Source organism: Pimephales promelas, chromosome 18, assembly GCF_988280905.1.
Source record: "Pimephales promelas chromosome 18, fPimPro1.hap1.1, whole genome shotgun sequence".
Taxonomy (NCBI): Eukaryota; Metazoa; Chordata; class Actinopteri; order Cypriniformes; family Leuciscidae; genus Pimephales; species Pimephales promelas.
The window spans coordinates 8619093-8638276 of record NC_142786.1 but is presented as its reverse complement, the minus strand read 5'-3'; the positions used below and the strand labels follow the sequence as shown (position 1 = coordinate 8638276).

Genomic DNA, 19184 nt, shown 5'->3' with positions numbered 1-19184 from the left:
GAAATGTGATTAAACACCCCTAATCCAGACAAGCATTTGGTTTGTGAGAGTGTCAGATTTCATGAAGAATAAACTCAAGGTCTGTAATTAACTATAATTACAACATTACACTCCAGTCATTGAGCAGAAAACAATGTATGTTGCTATATCGCTAGACAAACATAACAAGTGCTTTTGCCGTAAATGTAAGTAGTTATTCCTGTAAAGTACAATGAAAGCTGGAGGTGTGACGCTAGTTTGATTGAGGATGAACAAAATTTGATCTTGTTGTGTCTGTTTTATTATTAGGGTTTTTCGCCTATCGTTTCACCTCTCCTGGAGTTTACTACTACAGCAGCGGTTACATCGACTCTGGCAACCAGAAGACGCTGCAGGGAGTAGTGACTGTTATGCCTCGGGAGAAAAGCACGGTGGGGCTTCAGGTGTTTGTGACAGGAATACAGGCCTCTATTAATATAGGTACAATGACAACCTATATTCATAAGTAATTTAACTCAACATTACATTCAGATTTTCACATTTCAGCATAAGCTGAAAGTTTTGGGTAAAAAATTGGAAGGTAAAATCGTCCTAATTGTCATTTGTTTCTCCCCAGATGCAGGACAAATGAACTCATCTGACTCTGAGTGTATGACCACTTTAGACTGTTTTCAAGATCAGCTGGAATTGAACGAGACCTCAGATAGTCACTACTTCAGTTTTATTTCTTGTGCCAGCCCCATTGTGTACCACATTACACCTGACTATGGTACCACACATGACATCATCAACATCAATGGATCTGGCTTTAGCAACATTAACTGTGCAAACGAGGTGAGCTGGATTTTTTGGAATGTCCCAAAGACGTCAGACGTCACTGAAATACAATGCACCAAAATGTGCATGTATTGTGGCTATACACAAAAAAAAACCCAGATACACACATATAAATTCATATAAATTGACTTTATCCTCAAAAAAATAAAAAATCACAAATCACAAATTTTACCCATTATATTTATTCACCATCAAATCCAATTCTTGAAACTTTTTTTAATTTCTCTAACAAATCATATTGATTCAAACATGCTTTAAATTTAATTAAAATCTTTTTCTATATCCTTCATTTTATGTATCTTTCTAACTAAAAAAAATACTTTAAAAACTTTAATAAAGATTTTGAGTGTGATCACCCCATATTATCAAAAAATAATTCAATGGTTATATTCAAATAGCTAAATTAAATTTACTTGAGAAGTAACAATGCGTAAGATTTATGCCAGGAAGGGGTACCAAGTGAACATGTCATCCACTTGTCATCTGAAGGTACTGCGCAGGGAGCGTTAGGGTTAGCAAAGAGACGCAGTGTTTCGTTCCTCAGGGAACCAGGGATCAGAGACTCAGACTGGCGCCGTATTCAAGATCTGAATGTGGTCAAGCGCGCCTTAATTTTAATAGATAATGTAGATAGTCCTATCTATAATCAATAGAAAATTAAACTGAACATATAAATAAATTGATAGTCCTGCTGCACAGGTTTTCGTAATTATTGCAGATAGTATAACAAATAAATAATTATTGATAGGCCTATACTTGTTAAAGGGCTTTGTGTTTTATTTATTAGAAAAAAAGAATTAAAACAAATTGAATTAATAAATAAATAATAATATTGACGCACATGCGTCAGTGTTTAAAATCTGCTGCAGTCGATGGAAGCAGTCAGTCTAGAATGTCTAGAATGTGCCAGTCGTTAACTGTGTCCCCATCTGCAATCAGTGGCTTAATCCTCCGTTACGAACTCTAAAAGTACATTTTGGAATTAGCAATGGAGGCATGGGATTAGATGCATAAGAGATTAGTAGTAACACTTTACAATATGGGTGCATTAATACTAACATACAGGTAATACTGAATTAATGTGTAACTAATGATTAATTAAGCTATTCATCAATGATTACTGCATTAGGAACTAATTAAGAGTCTGTAAGGTTAATGTATTAGTTCATACAATGAATTGTTAGTAATTAAATATGTAATTGTGGATTCATTCCATAATAACTCATTTTTTTAACTAGTGTTAATTAATATGTTAATTACCAGAATGAGCCAAAGCCTTGTATTTCAACTTCCAGATAATATGACATGTACACTAATATGCATTAATACATGATTAATTTGTTAATTGTTAGTGCAAATTCATGTGCAAATTACTATTATTACTAAATGACTAGTTAATAATGATGTGCCTCAACAAGTAAAGTCATAACATAATGATACCTTTGCAAATCATTAGCTAATGATTAACTAAAGCAGACAACTGGAAGTTGAAGTGCATAGCTTTGACTAATTGTGGTAATTAACTCATTAATTTACACTATTAGTTAATAAAATATGTTAATACACAATGACACATTGAATTAATAGCAATTCATGTATAATTAATCTATTAATCATATAGACTCTTTATTAGTTGCTGATGCAGTAATCATTATTAATGGTTCTTTATGAGTTATACATTAACTCATGATTATCTGTGCATTAGTTAAGTATGAATTAATGAATATTAGTACCCATATTGTAAAGTGTTACCAGATTAGTCCTACATACAAGAGCATTTTAATGACAAAAACTTTACAAACGTCTTGAAATACATCATCTGAATAATGATTAGAGATGTGGTAACTGTAGTATAAGCGGAATAATTAACTCCAGGCCATTGAATTATTAGAAAAATAATAAAATAATGCTTTGCGTCGTGACCGCATTATTACCTCGGGTGTAAATTATTTTTCTAATAATTCAATGGCCTGTCATCAAGTATTCTTTACTTAATTTTATTTGTTTTAAGGATGTTTAGATATTGTTAAACATATTATTTTAAAACAAAAGATTAACTTTGGAAAATGAATGAACTAAAGTTAATCAGAGATGGGCTCATCTGTTTCTGTTTTGCCAAAAAATCCATTATATACAATTTATTGAATGAAATATCATGGCAGTATTCACTGTAAAATTCATTGTAATTCACTTACTTTTGGGCAGCATTGCAAAAAGTGGGAAAAAAATGTCTTTATTTTTTTGCCAACCAAAGGTCAAAGTTGGAGATCGTCCATGCAAGTTAATCAGAGATGGGCTCATCTGTTTCTGTTTTGCCAAAAAAATCCATTATATACAGTTTATTGAATGAAATATCATGACAGTATTCACTGTAAAATTCATTGTAATTCACTTACTTTTGGGCAGCATTGCAAAAAGTGGGAAAAAAATGTCTTTATTTTTTTGCCAACCAAAGGTCAAAGTTGGAGATCGTCCATGCAAGTTAATCAGAGATGGGCTCATCTGTTTCTGTTTTGCCAAAAAAATCCATTATATACAGTTTATTGAATGAAATATCATGACAGTATTCACTGTAAAATTCATTGTAATTCACTTACTTTTGGGCAGCATTGCAAAAAGTGGGAAAAAAATGTCTTTATTTTTTTGCCAACCAAAGGTCAAAGTTGGAGATCGTCCATGCAACGTTATCAACAGCACCTCCACTGAGATTAACTGCCAACTCAGTCCTGACAGCGGAGCACCAGTGGGAATCCCTTTATCCATAAGTGTCAGAATCAACAACCTTGGCACCGCCATCCTTTTGATGCCGAAAGAGTATGACCGCAGATTTGTAGTTCTACCCGTGGTCGATTCTGTCTTTCCCTTGGTGGGCAGCACCACAGGCTACACACGACTCTTCATCTCTGGTTCTGGGTTCTCGAACGGCTTAGTTACGGTAGCAGGCAATCCATGCAAAGTGGTTTTCATGAACTACACCCAAGTGGTGTGCGATACTTCTCCATCTGCGGCCCGCAGGGGAAACGTCGCCGTTTACGTCAACTCCATCTCTTCCTCATGCAGTTTTGATTGCACGTTTCAATATTCAGACTCCATTGCACCGTACGTATCCGCGGTGTCCCCTAACTCGGTTACTGGAAACGCCACCACCGTTGAGGTCACTGGCAGTGGATTTGGGAACAAATCTGCTGATCTAATGGTAACTGTGGCCAACATCCTGCTGGAAGTCACAAAAGTAACTGATAACAACATCACGGTTTTAGTTGGTGCGCTTCCCGCTGGCACACACGTCCTACAGGTGGTGGTCATGAGAAAAGGTCTTGCCACTGGAGACGCCACCCTGACCAGCATAGCTCAAGCCAGCGTCAACCCAACATCAGGCAGCATTGCTGGAGGAACTCCACTCTTGATCACAGGAAATGGCTTTGTGGCAGGAAATACAACCGTGAAGCTCGCTAACTCCCCCTGCAGGATTTTAGATGTGACTCCAGACACAGTGAGGTGCATGACACCTCCTCATCCAGAGGGACAGGTGCAGGTGAACATTAAGGTGTTTGATGTTGTGTATCCACCTCAACGTTTCAACTACTCTAGGGGACAAACTCCAAACATCACCTCTGTCAGTCCTATAACAGGTACGAACATGCATAACATTATATAATATATATATATATAATATGTGGCATTTACTATGGACTGCTGCAGTGATTACGTATTTTTGTAGGCCAACCCAAAAGTTAACATCGCCCTTTATCCCTTGACAGAAAGGATTTTTCCATTGGGTTTTGAATTATTGCATAAAATAAACTCAGTATCCAACAAAAGTTTGGTATGAGTAACTTTAATTTAAAGTCTAAATGCAGAGGTAAAAAGCTAAAAGTGGGTTATAAATGATTGCATAACTTCAGCATCACCACCATTAAGCTTTTGAATTTTCTTATTATAAAACATTGACGATGAGTTTACCTGTTCAGCGAGATGTTTAATGTCTGTCTGTCCCACTTTTTAAGGACCTGTCCCACCTGTATCAAGACTAGCTTGAAAAAAATCACAAGGGGGTATTTACTGATGTATTTTATGTTGTAGAATAAAAAATTAAATATCTTCAGATTTTGTTAACCACAGACCTTATTTCAAACTTTTAAACAAAAGCCCATAAAAAAAAAACAGTGACTTCAGGATGATACGATCAGAAGTGCTAAAAATTAATTTCCTGGTATTGGCCAACACAAATACGTCATCTCCGCAGCACTCTACTGAACTGTTGAATATACCAAACGCTTCATTGTAATACAACAGACGTAATCCCTTCCTCGCAGGTTCGGGTGGAACAGAGATCACCGTCTCTGGCTCTGGCTTTGGCACAGATGTAGCACTCGTCTCCTTCGAGATCGGCGGTGTGTCTTGTAACGTGACATCCATCACAGATATGCAGTTGCTGTGCACTGTTGGAGAACACGCAGGAGGAACTTTCCCAGTCATTTTTCACCATCAGGTCAAAGGTCGTGCCTTGACCCAGTCTTTCTTCACCTATGAGCTGCTGCTGACAGGGGTCACACCGAATGAGGGTAATCAAAAACACTTTCTCTAGGGCAAAGGATTTGTCAATATGGACAGAATATAACAAAACTGACTGGCAAAGTTTCAAACCTTTTGTAAAATTTCAGCGGACTTAGAAGGAAATTTGCCTAGTTAATTGAAAATGAATTATTTTTAACTCTTTAATTAAAAAAAAAAACTATTTTTTAAAGAAGTAATTATTCAGTAATTCAATTTTTCATGGCAATTTCACCTTCTCTGACCATTAAAATTTGTCCAAAAATAAAAAATAAATATTGTAAAGTATTATTCTCATTTAAAATAACTATTTTAATATGTATTTTAAAATATTATAATAATATTTTAAAACAAAACTTGAATTTTCAATTGAATATTTTGAGTATTAGTCCAGTGAAATATTGGCTGCCAGGAGCATAAAAAAACAACAGATTTTCAAAACACAAAACCAACTAAATACACACACACACACACACACACACACACATATATATATATATATATTAGGGCTGTGCAAAAGTTAATTGCGATTAATCGCATCCAAAATAAAAGTCTGTGTTTACATAATATATTTGTGTGTGCAGTATATAATTATTTTGTATATATAAATACACACACATGCATGTATATATTTAAGAAAATATGTTATTCATATATAAAATATTTATATTTATATAATATAGATTATGTATTTATAAATATATACAGAATTTAAGCACAAATAATTCTTAAATATATACATGCATGCATAGGTATTTATATATACAAAATAATTATATACAGCACACACAAATATATTATGTAAACACAGACTTTTATTTTGGATGCGATTAATCGCAATTAACTTTTGCACAGCCCTAATATATATATATATATATATATATAAATATATCATAATAATGGTTATATCATTGTTTGATTTAGGGACACCTTTGTTATGTTCAATAAAATATTTGAGCCCTGAAGCAAAACTAGATGGGAACCACGTCTTTCCATACTTACTGTCATATTCACACACAATTACAGATTAATAAAATACTACAGGATACCTAATTTGCTCTGTTTGGCTGTAGGAAGTTACGCCGGAGGAGCTGTTGTTGCCATTCAAGGCTCTGGATTTGACCCAAACATCACGAGAGTCCTTATCTGTAACAGAGAGTGTAACGTGCACCTGCAGAACTCCACATCTACCCAGCTGAACTGCGAGGTCCCACCCAACAATGGCATGTATCAGTTTAAAAGCATTGCATGCGTGTCTAGACGTGTTCAGTTAGCATAACAAAGCTTAATCCATCAAATTAAGTATGTCAATGAACCTGTCCAAATATTTGCAAAACATGCCAGGAATGCATGGAACTGAAAGACATCAGTCACTGAGAGACAAATGTGATTAGAAAACAAGTCACAGATGAATAAAACTGAAATAAAGAGTAAGAGTCTGCCTGCTTGTATCTTAATGAATGCTTTTGTCTCTTGCAGGAAGTGAAGCAGAGCGGGCCTGCACAGTCATAGTGATGAATGGAGGTGACACCGCCAACCTCACGAACAGCTACACTTACAGATCCTCTCTGACCCCTGTTATCACCATCGTTTCACCACGCAGAGGGGGAACCGCTGGAGGCACCAGACTCACGATTACCGGTTCAGGTTTCAGGTGCAGAACAGACCGGATTTACATTGTGGCTGATTGTCCTCCAATCATGCTTGGATACAGTGTTCATTGTTTACTTCAGCATTATTATTTCTAAATATAACATTGCTGTGTTGCACAGCCATTAGCAGTGTTATTTTAGTATTATTTTATACTTTAAATTATTATAATTTTATTCATATTTTGAAGTGGCTTTTATTTGTAAAATTTTCATTTTTTACTTAGTTTAACTGTTTAGTATTTTTATTTAAAGGGTTAGTTCACTCAGAAAGAAAGACTTTAGTTCATCTTCTGAACTCAAATTAAGGTATTATAAATGAAATCTGAAATAGGTCTGTCCCTCCAGTAAAAGTCACCGTAAACTCTTGACTCCTCAATCATTCATAAAGAGATCATAAAATAAATCCAAATGAAACGAGCAGTTTAATCCAAGTCTTCTGAAGAGATGCGATCGCTTTATGATGAACTTTATTATATTTATATACATTTTTTGCTTATTATATCATCGCTTTATTCACGAACATACAACAATGGAAGCTCAAGCATGCTTGTTTGATATCCTTGATTTTTTTTTTTTTACGTTTTAATTTTAGTTAATTACAAAAACCCTGGTCAATACAAGTCATTTTTTTGATCTATGTTTAAAAAAAGAATTAAACAATAACCAAAACAAAAATTTACTCATAATGTATTCAACCTCATGTCATTCCGAACCTTTAACACAAAAAGGCATTAAGCTTAATATCAGAGCAGCTATTCACAAACATTCACTTTCATTGTTGACCAGGAGCTGTCAATTACAAAGGTAGACCATACAATTTGTACACTATATCTCAAATCTACTAAAGCCTATTGTGGATGAAGAATGGATGACAGAATAATTTTTACTTTCTCAAGTTCACTGGCTTTTGTCTTCCCCATCTCACCTGTAGCTCAAATGTCAATGAAGTCACCGTCACAATCGCAGGGTCTGTCTGCGATGTTCAGTCAGCCAATGAATCGCAAATCATCTGTGTGACCAACTCTCAGCCCAGATCCCAAGAAACTCAAGTGCGAATACAGCTGGGCAACAGAGGAATTGCCAGAATGGTAACGTCAAACGTGTCATAAATATATTTGACCTTTTTAAACAGCACAGTGACAAACTAAATTTATTTAGAATTTATTCTCATTATATATATTATTAAGTAACAACCATAATAAAGTTTAATTATTACATTTATAGGGATTATTTACATATACACTCATTGTCAGAAGTGTCTCCTCTCTCTCAGAATAATGCTACCTTCTTCTACATTGATGTATGGTCATCTCCCTATACATGGGGTGGTCTCTCCCCTCCCGAGGAGGGCATGTTTGCTGTAATCACTCCTGGCCAGACCATCCTTCTGGATACCAGCACTCCAGTTCTTAAGATGCTCCTAATCCAGGGTATGCTCTGTTTAGACAAATGCTGCCTTTATTAAACAAAGCCTTGGTACACTTACACTCACAGTTACTGACTGTGAATGTCTTTTTATCTATTTAGGTGGGCGACTGATTTTTGATGAGGCAGATATTGAGCTGCAGGCAGAGAATATTCTGATCACAGATGGTGGAGCGCTGCAGATCGGAACAGAGCAGGCCCCCTTCCAGCACAAGGCCATAATCACACTGCATGGACACCTGCGTTCTACAGAACTTCCTGTCTATGGCACCAAGACCCTCGCTGTCAGAGAAGGGGTGTTGGATCTGCATGGTATGCAAATAAACAACACTATTCGGTTCAAATTAACTTTTTAGTGTATTCAAACAATTAAAATGTCCACTCACCTAAAGGATTATTAGGAACACCTGTTCAATTTCTCATTATAGCAATTCAATCAAGACAATCTCCTGAACTCCAAACTGAGACCCCGTTTACACCTGGTATTAAAATGCGATCTGTATCCAGATAAGTTATCCGGATAATAAAAAACGCATGTTAATGCAAGGTGTAAACGCGTTGTGATCGGATCGTGATCGGATCTGACTGACCACATCTGGAGGTAGTCTGGCTCGCATTGTGTCCGGATCTTTACTAGGTGTAAACGCAATCTGGTTGTTGAAACCACATATGTATATTTTACTCCTCCCAAAAATGCTAAAAAATAAACGAGTGAGAGCGTGTTATATAGGCTATATGTCATGTTATAGCCTAGTCAGATGCGACACGCGACACGCATCACCGCAGATGAGCAGCTGAGCGTCTATTCAACGTGCAAACATCGCAAATAAAAGTGAAAGTAAGTCACAGACGCAGTTAACACATCTTCAAGTAAAGAAACGAAATTATCTTACCAGGCCTGTTGCCACTCTCTCTTATTGATGTCTCTGATTTGGAAATTAGCTGATGATCAATAAAATGCCGCTCAGATCTGTTGCTTTTGGTGGCGTGCAATCCAATAAATCTGCATATAACGCAGGAGGTGAAGATCGGATTTATATCCGTTTTGCAAAAACACATTTATGTGGCCAGGTGTAAATGGAATCAGTACTTATTATCCGGATAACTTATCTGGATACAGATCGCATTTTAATACCAGGTGTAAACGGGGTCTGAATGTCAGAATGGGAAAGAAAGGTGATTTAAGCAATTTTGAGTGTGGCATGGTTGTTGGTGCCAGATTAGCCAGTCTGAGTAATTCACAGTCTGCTCAGCTACTAGGATTTTCACGCACAACCATTTCTAGGGTTTAAAAGAATGGTGTAAAAAGGGAAAAACATCCAGTATGCGGCAGTCCTGAGGACGAAAATGCCAATGTTGATGCTAGAGGTCAGAGGAGAATGGGCTTTGTCACGGGTTGCTGAGAGAGAGAACTCTAGAAGGCGAAAATCAGGAATAATAGTCTTCAATAGAAACAAGGGTGTGTGTGTGTATATATACATATGCTATGTAAGCAAGTATACATAACCTCTTTTTTTATGACTAACGGACAAGTTTTTCTGGTCATAAGAAGAATATCACCAATCCGTTACAGACTAAATGGATAAGTCGTGGGCCGTCGGATCCTTGTTCCTGCCGGGCTATTCAGAGGTTGTTTATGTAGATCAGTTCAGTGTAGCTTCGTGTGTTATTCATTTGTTTACATTTATTTTTTACATTTTTTGTATTCTATTTTCGTGAGGTATTAACTTTCATTAGAGCTAAAAATGTGATGTGGTATTTCATGTGGTGCATATCAACTCCCCTCAGCGTCAGTGCTTACTAATGGTATCATCTCCCTCCTATTTGTACTAGAGAGGGGCACCCAGCAGGGAGACCCTCTCTGTCCTCTACTTTTTGCATTGGCACTTGAATTAGCGAACTAGCGGTTGCTATCCGTAAATAACCTGCATATCCAGGTATACAAATCGGTGACAAATTGATGATGAATGCAGACCATGTCCTTTTGTTTGTCTCAGATCCCAAACATTCTCTTGCATCACTATTTAAAATCATTGACATATTCTCATTCGGGCTATAAAGTCAACTGGACAAAATCTGAGGCTCTTCCTCTCACAACATATTGTCCCAAATCCCTCTTCCAGTCAGGCACTTTTGTCTGCCCTAAGAAAGGCATTAGATATCTTGGTTTAACATTCCCGCCCATATTGACGGATCTAATTAAAACAATATTTGAACCCCTACTGGACAAACTGCGGGCTGATATAGAGCAGTCTCCATTGTATCTCTATATGTGGGGCAAGGCAAACATCATTAAAATTTGTGATTTGTGCTCTGAAATTCAACTACTTGCTCAAAAACACAGCATTATACTAGAAAACATGACTGATAGATACATTTTGATAGATTAAGGTACCTATATTTAGGCAAGGCTGTAACTCAAGGGCTAGGTGCATCATGGTCTTTTTGTTTGTTTTTGTTAATTTTTTTATTAACTATTATTTTCTAAATTATATTTAGACTTTAGTTTTTGTCAATGTTGTGCTATGTGTTCCTGTCATTCTGTTTTGTTGTATGAGTACTGGTTCATTTTTCAGTTGTTTTTCAGTTCATATAATGCCACCACTTGGCCAATCACAAGTTTTTTCACGTGACCAAAGATTGGGTTTCAGTCATTTTAGTAAAAGTGGCCCCTCCCACTTTAAACATTTTGGTGCCCCTTAGCGACAATGAATCGAGATTTAGACTGATATTCAGACTCCAGAGAATATTTCTGTACTGATTTGGTTATGATTGTGCCAAAAAAAAAAAAAAATAGGACTTGTTCGCAAAAGGTTTTCAACAAAAATTAAGAGTTATGAGCAGTTTCACATTTTTGATCACTGTAGCGCCCCCCTATTGGACAATCGGGGTCACCCCTTGTAAGTATTGGCCCAAATTGAAACCTACCATCTGGCCAAGTTTCAAGTGTCAAGGCCTTACAGTTTGTTCAGTTTGTTCTGAACAACTAGTTTTATTGCGGAATAATAATAATAACAATCCTTAAAAATTACAATAGGGTCTCAGCAATTACAATAAGGTTTGAACCCCAATAAGAAATGTTGCTGTTGTTATATGTACATGAACATATTAGTACATATACAGTATGTGTATGTGTGTGTGTGTCTGTGTGTTTTGTAAAGTTTGAATATGCAGACTAAGTGAGAATGAAATTAGAGAGCCTGTTTTCCAGTGAACACAAATATTCTTATTTATCCTACAATTTTAAACAATAGAGTAAATATGAAAGAACCTGAAAAATGTATAATCATAAACATTAGACAATTATTATTCTTTATTTATTTATTTTTTCCAGTACATCTGCATCTAAAGGTCACTATAGTCAGAAACACAATACCTACAAAATGAAGTAATCCTCACAAATAAAGAGATGACCTACATAACATTCCTTGAAGGCTCAGTTAATTCAGAAAGCCCCTTTGGTGGGCTTCACAAAAGTTCTAAATTTCCCTGATACGGACACCATAGTGTGTAATCACTTCCCTGCAGTGAGAGGTTTTGTTCAGGGCTTAACTACAATCCTACTTCTCCAGGAATCCCTGTCCCTATGCCGTGGACTCGCCTTTCTCAGACTGCACAAAACGGCGCCAACACGCTGACACTGATGGATGCTGTCACCTGGAAGACTGGCGACGAAATTGTCATCGCTTCCACTGGGCATAGGTATTGATGCAGAAGAAAACTAAGAAAACTACAAATTTGACTTGCTTTATGGCAAGTGTTACAAGTGCTGATAGCTGGAGCGTACTCAACAGTAGACGACAACTACACTTTCATAAAATCATAATTCATACTCTACCTTGTCTGTGGCCATTGTTGATTCCAAAGCTGGTGCTGGATATCCATGCTGGATAGAGCATGCGCGTGTGTGTGCGAAAATAGGCTGCGGTAGGCTAAATTATTTACAACAGCAGTAATGGACAATTCTGCTTCCAACCTGTAGGGCGACCGCAGAGGAAAAGTTCCTTGGTGTTTCTTTAATTTTTTGCTCAAATTGAATATGTTAAATGCTATAACAATATGCTAATAATGATGCTAAAATAAATAAATTGCTAATGCTCATATGTTTTGACTGAATTCACAGACACAGTCAGCGTGAGAATGAGTTGATGAGAATTGCCTCGGTTTCAGCTGACGGTAGGACCCTCACTCTGACCGAACCACTGAGATACACTCATCTGGGTGTGTCTGTCACACTGCCTGATGGGACAGTTTTTGAAGCGAGAGCAGAGGTGGGCCTTCTTACCAGAAACATTGTTGTCCGTGGATCCAACAACATGGAGTGGAACGATCAGATTGAAGCTTGTCCTGATGGATTCAACACAGGTTTGGATGTTATTTCCTCAGGTGTGGATGGAAAGACAAACAGATAAAAGACATTTTATCAAATTATATGAATTCTTTTGCTTACAGGGGAATTTGCCACCCAGACTTGTTTCCAGGGTAGGTTTGGAGAAGAAGTAGGAAGTGACCAGTTTGGTGGCTGTATCATGTTCCACGCACCACAACCAAACCAAAATTTGGCAATTGGCAGAATTGAATATGTCGAGGTAAATGTTGATTTATTAAAAAAATGTGTTTCAAAACTCTTGGAGACCTTCAAGAATAAATATGTTCCTTGAAATTTAATTATGGCATTACATTTGACATTGTCTTCCTTCAGCTCTTCAATGTTGGACAGGCGTTCCGTCTGGGACGCTACCCAATCCACTGGCATCTAATGGGTGATGTTAAGTATAAGTCATACGTGCGTGGATGTGGCATTCACCAGTCCTACAACCGTGCCATCACCATCCACAACACCCACAACCTGCTGGTGGAACGTAATGTCATCTACAATATCATGGGTGGAGCCTTCTTTATTGAGGATGGCATTGAGACCGGCAACATTCTACAGTACAATCTGGCGATATTTGTAAAACAGAGCACCAGTCTGCTAAATGATGATGTTACTCCAGCGGCATACTGGGTCACCAACCCTAATAACATCATTAGGCACAATGCCGCGGCAGGTGGGACACATTTTGGCTTCTGGTACCGCATGCATGATAATCCAGATGGCGCTTCTTATGATCCCAACATCTGTCAGAAGAGAGTTCCACTAGGAGAGTTCTTCAACAATACGGTGCATTCACAGGGCTGGTTTGGCTTGTGGATTTTCCAAGAGTTTTTCCCAATGCGTACTGGCAGCTGCTGGTCCTCTACACCAGCGCCAGCGGTTTTCCGCCGCTTCACTTCCTGGAACAACGAGAAAGGTGCCGAGTGGGTGAACGTAGGAGCGGTTCAGTTCAGCGAGTTCCTAATGGTCAATAATGAGAAGGCAGGAGTGGAAGCCAAGAGGATCATCCAGCAGTATGTCAGCGGATGGGGACTGAATGGAGGAGCGGCCGTGGTCAACAGCACTATGGTGGGTCATGTGGATGAACTGGGGCTGGGGAGCGACTACTGCACCGCTCGTGGTGTTGTCCTGCCCCTGGATGATGGTATGAGCGTCATCAACACCAAGTTTGTGAACTTCGATCGTCCATCGTGTGCTGCTGTCGGAGTGGCAGAAATAGCTGGAACCTGCATGTTCCGCTGTGGAGGCTGGAGCGCGAGGTTCAGTGGGATCCAGTTTCATCAGTCGCCCAACAAGGCCTGGTTCAGATGGGAGCATGAGGTGGCACTAGTAGATACTGATGGGTCCCTGACAGGTATAGAAACATTAGATATTACATGATAACTTGAAAAAAAAACTTTTATCTGTGTAACAATATCTTAATGGATACATAGCTTTATTGGCATGGTAAAACTGAAACTTTACATTGAAAAAGCATTGGTACTGTTGCGTTTAAACCCCCAAAACAAAAATAATGAAAATAAATATTTTATATTTCTGAAAAGGGAACGCTAGCTACAAGGTGGTACCAAGGAATAACCTGCTCGACCCGAGACACTGCTTTCCGGGAACAGAGTGGAGTGTTGGCGTCCCTGCTGCAGTGTGTGACAACACTATTAACTTCCACCGGATGGTCGTCTTCAATCCCTCACCGCCTTCACTTCGAGCTAAAGATGTGATTCTGACCAACTCATATGGTATGAGAAAATAATGTCTATGGTTAAAATTAAGTGTTATTTGATGTGTTTTGCTCAATATTAATATAGGGGGAGATCTGTTACTATTTAATGTTCTATTATTTTATTTTGGAAAGGTTTTTATTTTACCATTGTACTGAAGAGTAGAGCCTATGGTTCAGTTGACGATTGGCCGTGTATCAGGAAGACTGTAATTACTATGGGCTATGAGCACAAGCGTAGTTTCGAACTTCCGCTTTTGTCAGAAGTCGGCATTCCGGTCTACGACTGGTCATCCGCAACCACTAATCAACAAACAAGATGAGTGCTGCTGTTGTACGAAAAAAAGACTTCTTAAACACATCTAAGTTTCTGAGAACTGTAGGTGGATCTAACGTCCGTTTCACACCCGTTTGCAGTGTGTGTTGCGGTGCAGGACCGTGCTGTTTGTGCGTTCACATATTATGATGGGATTATGATGCGTTTGCGTTTGTGTGTGGTGATTAGAAAGCATCTTGGTTGGTACAGTTACTCTCAATGTTATGTCTCTATTTAGGAACATGCATGCTTCCTTTCCTTGAAAAACTTGTGACCCACAAATTTGGCTGGATGGCAATGCTGCCCACCGGCCAAACCTATAACTGGTACTTTGATGGTGCTTCCCAAATCACTAACATCTCATACAATGGAATGGTCTACGGTTTTCAGGTAAAGAGGGCACTCTAAACGTTACTAAATAATTGAATATGCTTTCAAATGAAAAGTTGAAAATTGTGATAACATTTACTCACCCTTATATTGTTGCAATGCCATTTACTGTTATTTATAGTATCTGTGGAACAGATCATTAATAATTATTATGTTAAACTCCATTTACATTAATTTTATGATGGTTTTTTTTTTTTTTTTTGCTTTTAGCATCACAACCCTTGGAGAATAAAACTATGATTTTAATTATGTTCCATCCAATTAAGGTTATTATTTAGCAAGTCATTTTTTTTCTCTCTTTCTCCATGACAGCCAGAAAATTATATAATCATGAATCACAACCTGACTCAGACACCTGACAGCTTCCGCATAATAGATGACAGGAATGGTTCCTCCCAGCCCCTGAACCACACTGCAAGTGTAAATGGGGACTGGTACTTTAACGAGTCATCCAGAAGCCTCTATTACATGGGTAAAACTACTTGTCTTTTCACCCAAGACATATATGCTTTCTATTTATAGAGGACACATACAGCATAATGCTGTTCAGTACTGTTCATAGTACTATGCAAAAAAAAATAAAGATTTTGAGTTTTGTGACTACAGTGTCTGGAAGAGACCGTGTGACTAGCCGTAGGAGAAGGAACAGTGTGGACCGCTCAGCTGTAGACAGAGGGTTGGACTTCAGAGTGTATCAGTGTTACTATCCCCGCTGTATTCAACCTATCCCTCCACCTGGTCCTGTAATCAGTCCAGTCAACACAACTGCCCACAGACCTGCAAAATATGTGTATGCTAACACAAACACACTAAGCACTTTTTTTCATAAAATGATAATAATAATAATAATACCTATTATTATTATTATTATTACTATTATTATGATCTTTTGAATCGAGTGACCATGCTAATAAAACATATGTTGCGTTTAGCCTCTGGTCAAACACATCGTTCTGGCGGTCAAGCTCAGAGAACAATTTCAATGTGCCACAAGATGGCTCTGATGTGGTAATTCCAGCTGGTAAGTATCTCTAATGTGACAAATCTCAAGCAAAGACAAAGAAAAAGCTATTTATCAATATGGTATGTTATTTCATTACAAAATGTCCCATCATTTCTCGAAGGCATTTGGATGGTTGTGGATGTTGTAGTCCCCTCCCTGAACAAGCTGAAAATAGTTGGAGTTCTGGAGATTCCAGACACAAACAATGGCACCTCCACCAGGAATGTCTCTCAATATAATAACATTGTTCTGAATGCCACATACATCTCCATTCAAGTAAGCACATAACTACATTCAAATGGCATCTTTCTGCTATAGACATCTTAGGAGTATTACACCAAATCAGAACCAGACTCTTCCGCTGTGCTAATTTCATATCCTTCTGTCCATACTAAAGACACTAACTCAATCTGTACATGTTCACTTGACTCAATCAGGGTGGACGTCTGATTGCTGGGTGGCCTGATGAACCCTTCAGAGGTCAGCTGCAGATCATACTGAGAGGAAGCCATTCCACACCAGACTGGCTGTTACCCTCTGGACCAAACCAAGGGTCCAAAGTTCTAGGTAAATCAACAGGAATAAAAATAAAGAAATCTCATTATTGATTGTGTATGCATCAGAGAAGTTCCTCTCAATCGTTTGCCTACTTAAAAGTGTTGATTTGAGTGGAAACATTGTCTTCCAGGTGTGTTTGGATCTCTTGACCTTTATGGTATGCCACACAACGTGTATCACACTAAGCTGGCTAACACATCCCAGGCAGGAAACAGCACTCTCTCTCTACAGGAATCTGTGGACTGGAAGGTCAGAAGCTTTATAAAAACGTAGACCTTAAGAAAATTATTTAACCGCCCTGTGTTATTTGGTGATGTATTTACGTAGTTCCCTTTCAAGGGAACGAGAACTGCGTCGAGACGCTGTGGGAACGCACCTCTGTGAATGCGTCGTGAAGCATGTGTATTATCAGTCCAATGGAGAGACGAGACGTCATAGGCGGGTGACGTCATCGACCAGGAAACTATAAAGCACACCTGAAAACAGACTGCGCTAGCTTCTGTGCCTTCAGCAAGCGCTCTGTGGGATCTTGTCTCTTTCCTTTTATTGTTTTTTTGTCCATAAACATATATATATATATATATATATATATATATGTATTTATATATTAGACAGGGGTATGGAGAGCAAACAGCCTTGGATAGTGTTTTCGTCCCTGCCCTCGCTTCATTATGGGTGGGGACTGGGGACACACGCGATTCCTGTGTTGTCTGTTTGGGAGTGGAGCATGCACGGTCGGCTCTAGTAAATTGGGGCTGACAGTGTTCATTCATAAATTCCCAATGTGTAACATATTAGTAGTAATTAACTGATATTAGTAGTAATTAAATATCTACTCATCTTATCCTTGGAGTTCGATGTCTATATTTATATAGGCTACTGTTCAGTTTTCTCATCCAGACCGTTTCTACTTGTTTTTACAGAAGACAAGTAGACAGAATTCAGTTCTGTTCTCTTTCACCCATATTTCTAGGGGTCCTACGGTGGTGGACCCCGAGCAGGCTCTGGTTTATGTTATCATCCCTGGGAAGTGACTCTCTAAGGAGGATCGCAGTGCTGTTAGTTCGGTTGTTCCCCGCTTCAGGGCACCAAGGTGTCATCGTTTTCGAACAATCCTCCATGGAGGGTTGGAGAACAGTCAGTTCGGTTGTTCCATTACAGGGCACCGAAGTGGCTGTTCGACCGATACCAGCCTAGTAGACTTTCTGGCAGCATGTAAGCTACTGCCAAATATATCTCATTGGGACCTGCTCACTATAGAAAAGGGTTACAGAATTTAGTTCGGTTCTCATCAACCAATATTTCTAGGGGTCCTCCCTACGTGGTGGACCCCGAGCAGGCTCTGGTTATGGAGCAAGAAGTACAGACTCTTCTGCGAAAGGAGGCTATAGAAAGGGTTCCTCCTCCCAGTAGGGAGTCCAAAGGATGGATGCTTCCATTTAAACAGATTATGTCACAGATTCAGTCCGAGGACTTGTTTATCTCGATAGATTGAAGGACGTGTCCTTTCATGTAGCCATCCATCCTCCACACAGGAAGTCCCTGAGGTTTGCTTTCGGGGGGCAAAGTGGACCAATATCAAGTTCTTCTCTTCGGCCTAGGTAAAAATAGGCCAGTCACTTACTGCGAAACAGTTTCAGACACTGTTGGGTCTCATGGCAGCTGTGTCCAACGTAATAACTTTTGGCCTCCTGTACATAAGACCCCTCCAGTGATGGCTCAGGACCCAAGGGGTTTTCTCCAAGGGGAAATCCGTTTCGCATGATCAAGGTCAGGTGGCGATGCCTAGTTATTTGGAACAAACCTTGGTTTCTTCTCGCAAGGCCCAGTGCTGGGGGCTTCTTGGTGACACGTAGCTATCAACGGATGCTTCCCTCACAGGTTGGGGGGCGTTCATGAGTGGTCGCTCGGCGAAAGGTCTTTGGCAGGACCATCTACTTTCTTGGCACATAAATCGTCTAGAAATTATGGCGGCGTTTCAATCTCTCTTTCTCTCAAGCACTTCCTGCCAGACTTAAGAGGTCACCATGTGCTTGTCTGCACGGACAACACATCAGTGGTCTCTTACATAATCAAGGAGCAGACATCCCTCCAGGGAATGGATACTCCACCCCGAGGTGGTGGAGCTCCTATGAAAAATTCTGGTCGAGCAGAAGTAGACATTTTTGCTTCTTAGAGAACACGCACTGTCCACTATGGTTCTCACTCAGTCAGTCAGCTCCTCTGGGGCTGGACGCTATGATGCAAACGTGGCCGAGGTCTCTGCTCCAGGGAGTTCTGGAGAAAGTTTGCCGGGACGGGACCCATCTTCTGTTATTAGCCCCATGTTGGCTGTATCGTTCTCGGACCTAGAGTCTCTCCTCGACGGCTCTCCT

The 19184-nt window shown here is 38.9% G+C and overlaps 1 protein-coding gene across 1 annotated transcript in view; it reads left to right on the top strand.

Annotated features, from left to right (window-relative positions):
• Nucleotides 1–19184, top strand: part of pkhd1l1.1 (PKHD1 like 1, tandem duplicate 1) — a 52082-nt gene that overhangs the window by 20550 nt on the left and 12348 nt on the right. Inside the window, exons 36-56 of the mRNA XM_089122788.1 lie at nt 289–459; nt 596–813; nt 3473–4448; nt 5133–5381; nt 6444–6593; nt 6850–7024; nt 7954–8110; nt 8296–8452; nt 8550–8759; nt 12020–12149; nt 12571–12812; nt 12900–13036; nt 13150–14179; nt 14370–14561; nt 15097–15248; nt 15561–15720; nt 15855–16038; nt 16181–16269; nt 16373–16527; nt 16689–16818; nt 16940–17058. Coding sequence (XP_088978914.1) covers nt 289–459; nt 596–813; nt 3473–4448; nt 5133–5381; nt 6444–6593; nt 6850–7024; nt 7954–8110; nt 8296–8452; nt 8550–8759; nt 12020–12149; nt 12571–12812; nt 12900–13036; nt 13150–14179; nt 14370–14561; nt 15097–15248; nt 15561–15720; nt 15855–16038; nt 16181–16269; nt 16373–16527; nt 16689–16818; nt 16940–17058 — 5183 coding nt within the window. The remainder of the gene's footprint in view (nt 1–288; nt 460–595; nt 814–3472; nt 4449–5132; nt 5382–6443; nt 6594–6849; nt 7025–7953; nt 8111–8295; nt 8453–8549; nt 8760–12019; nt 12150–12570; nt 12813–12899; nt 13037–13149; nt 14180–14369; nt 14562–15096; nt 15249–15560; nt 15721–15854; nt 16039–16180; nt 16270–16372; nt 16528–16688; nt 16819–16939; nt 17059–19184) is intronic.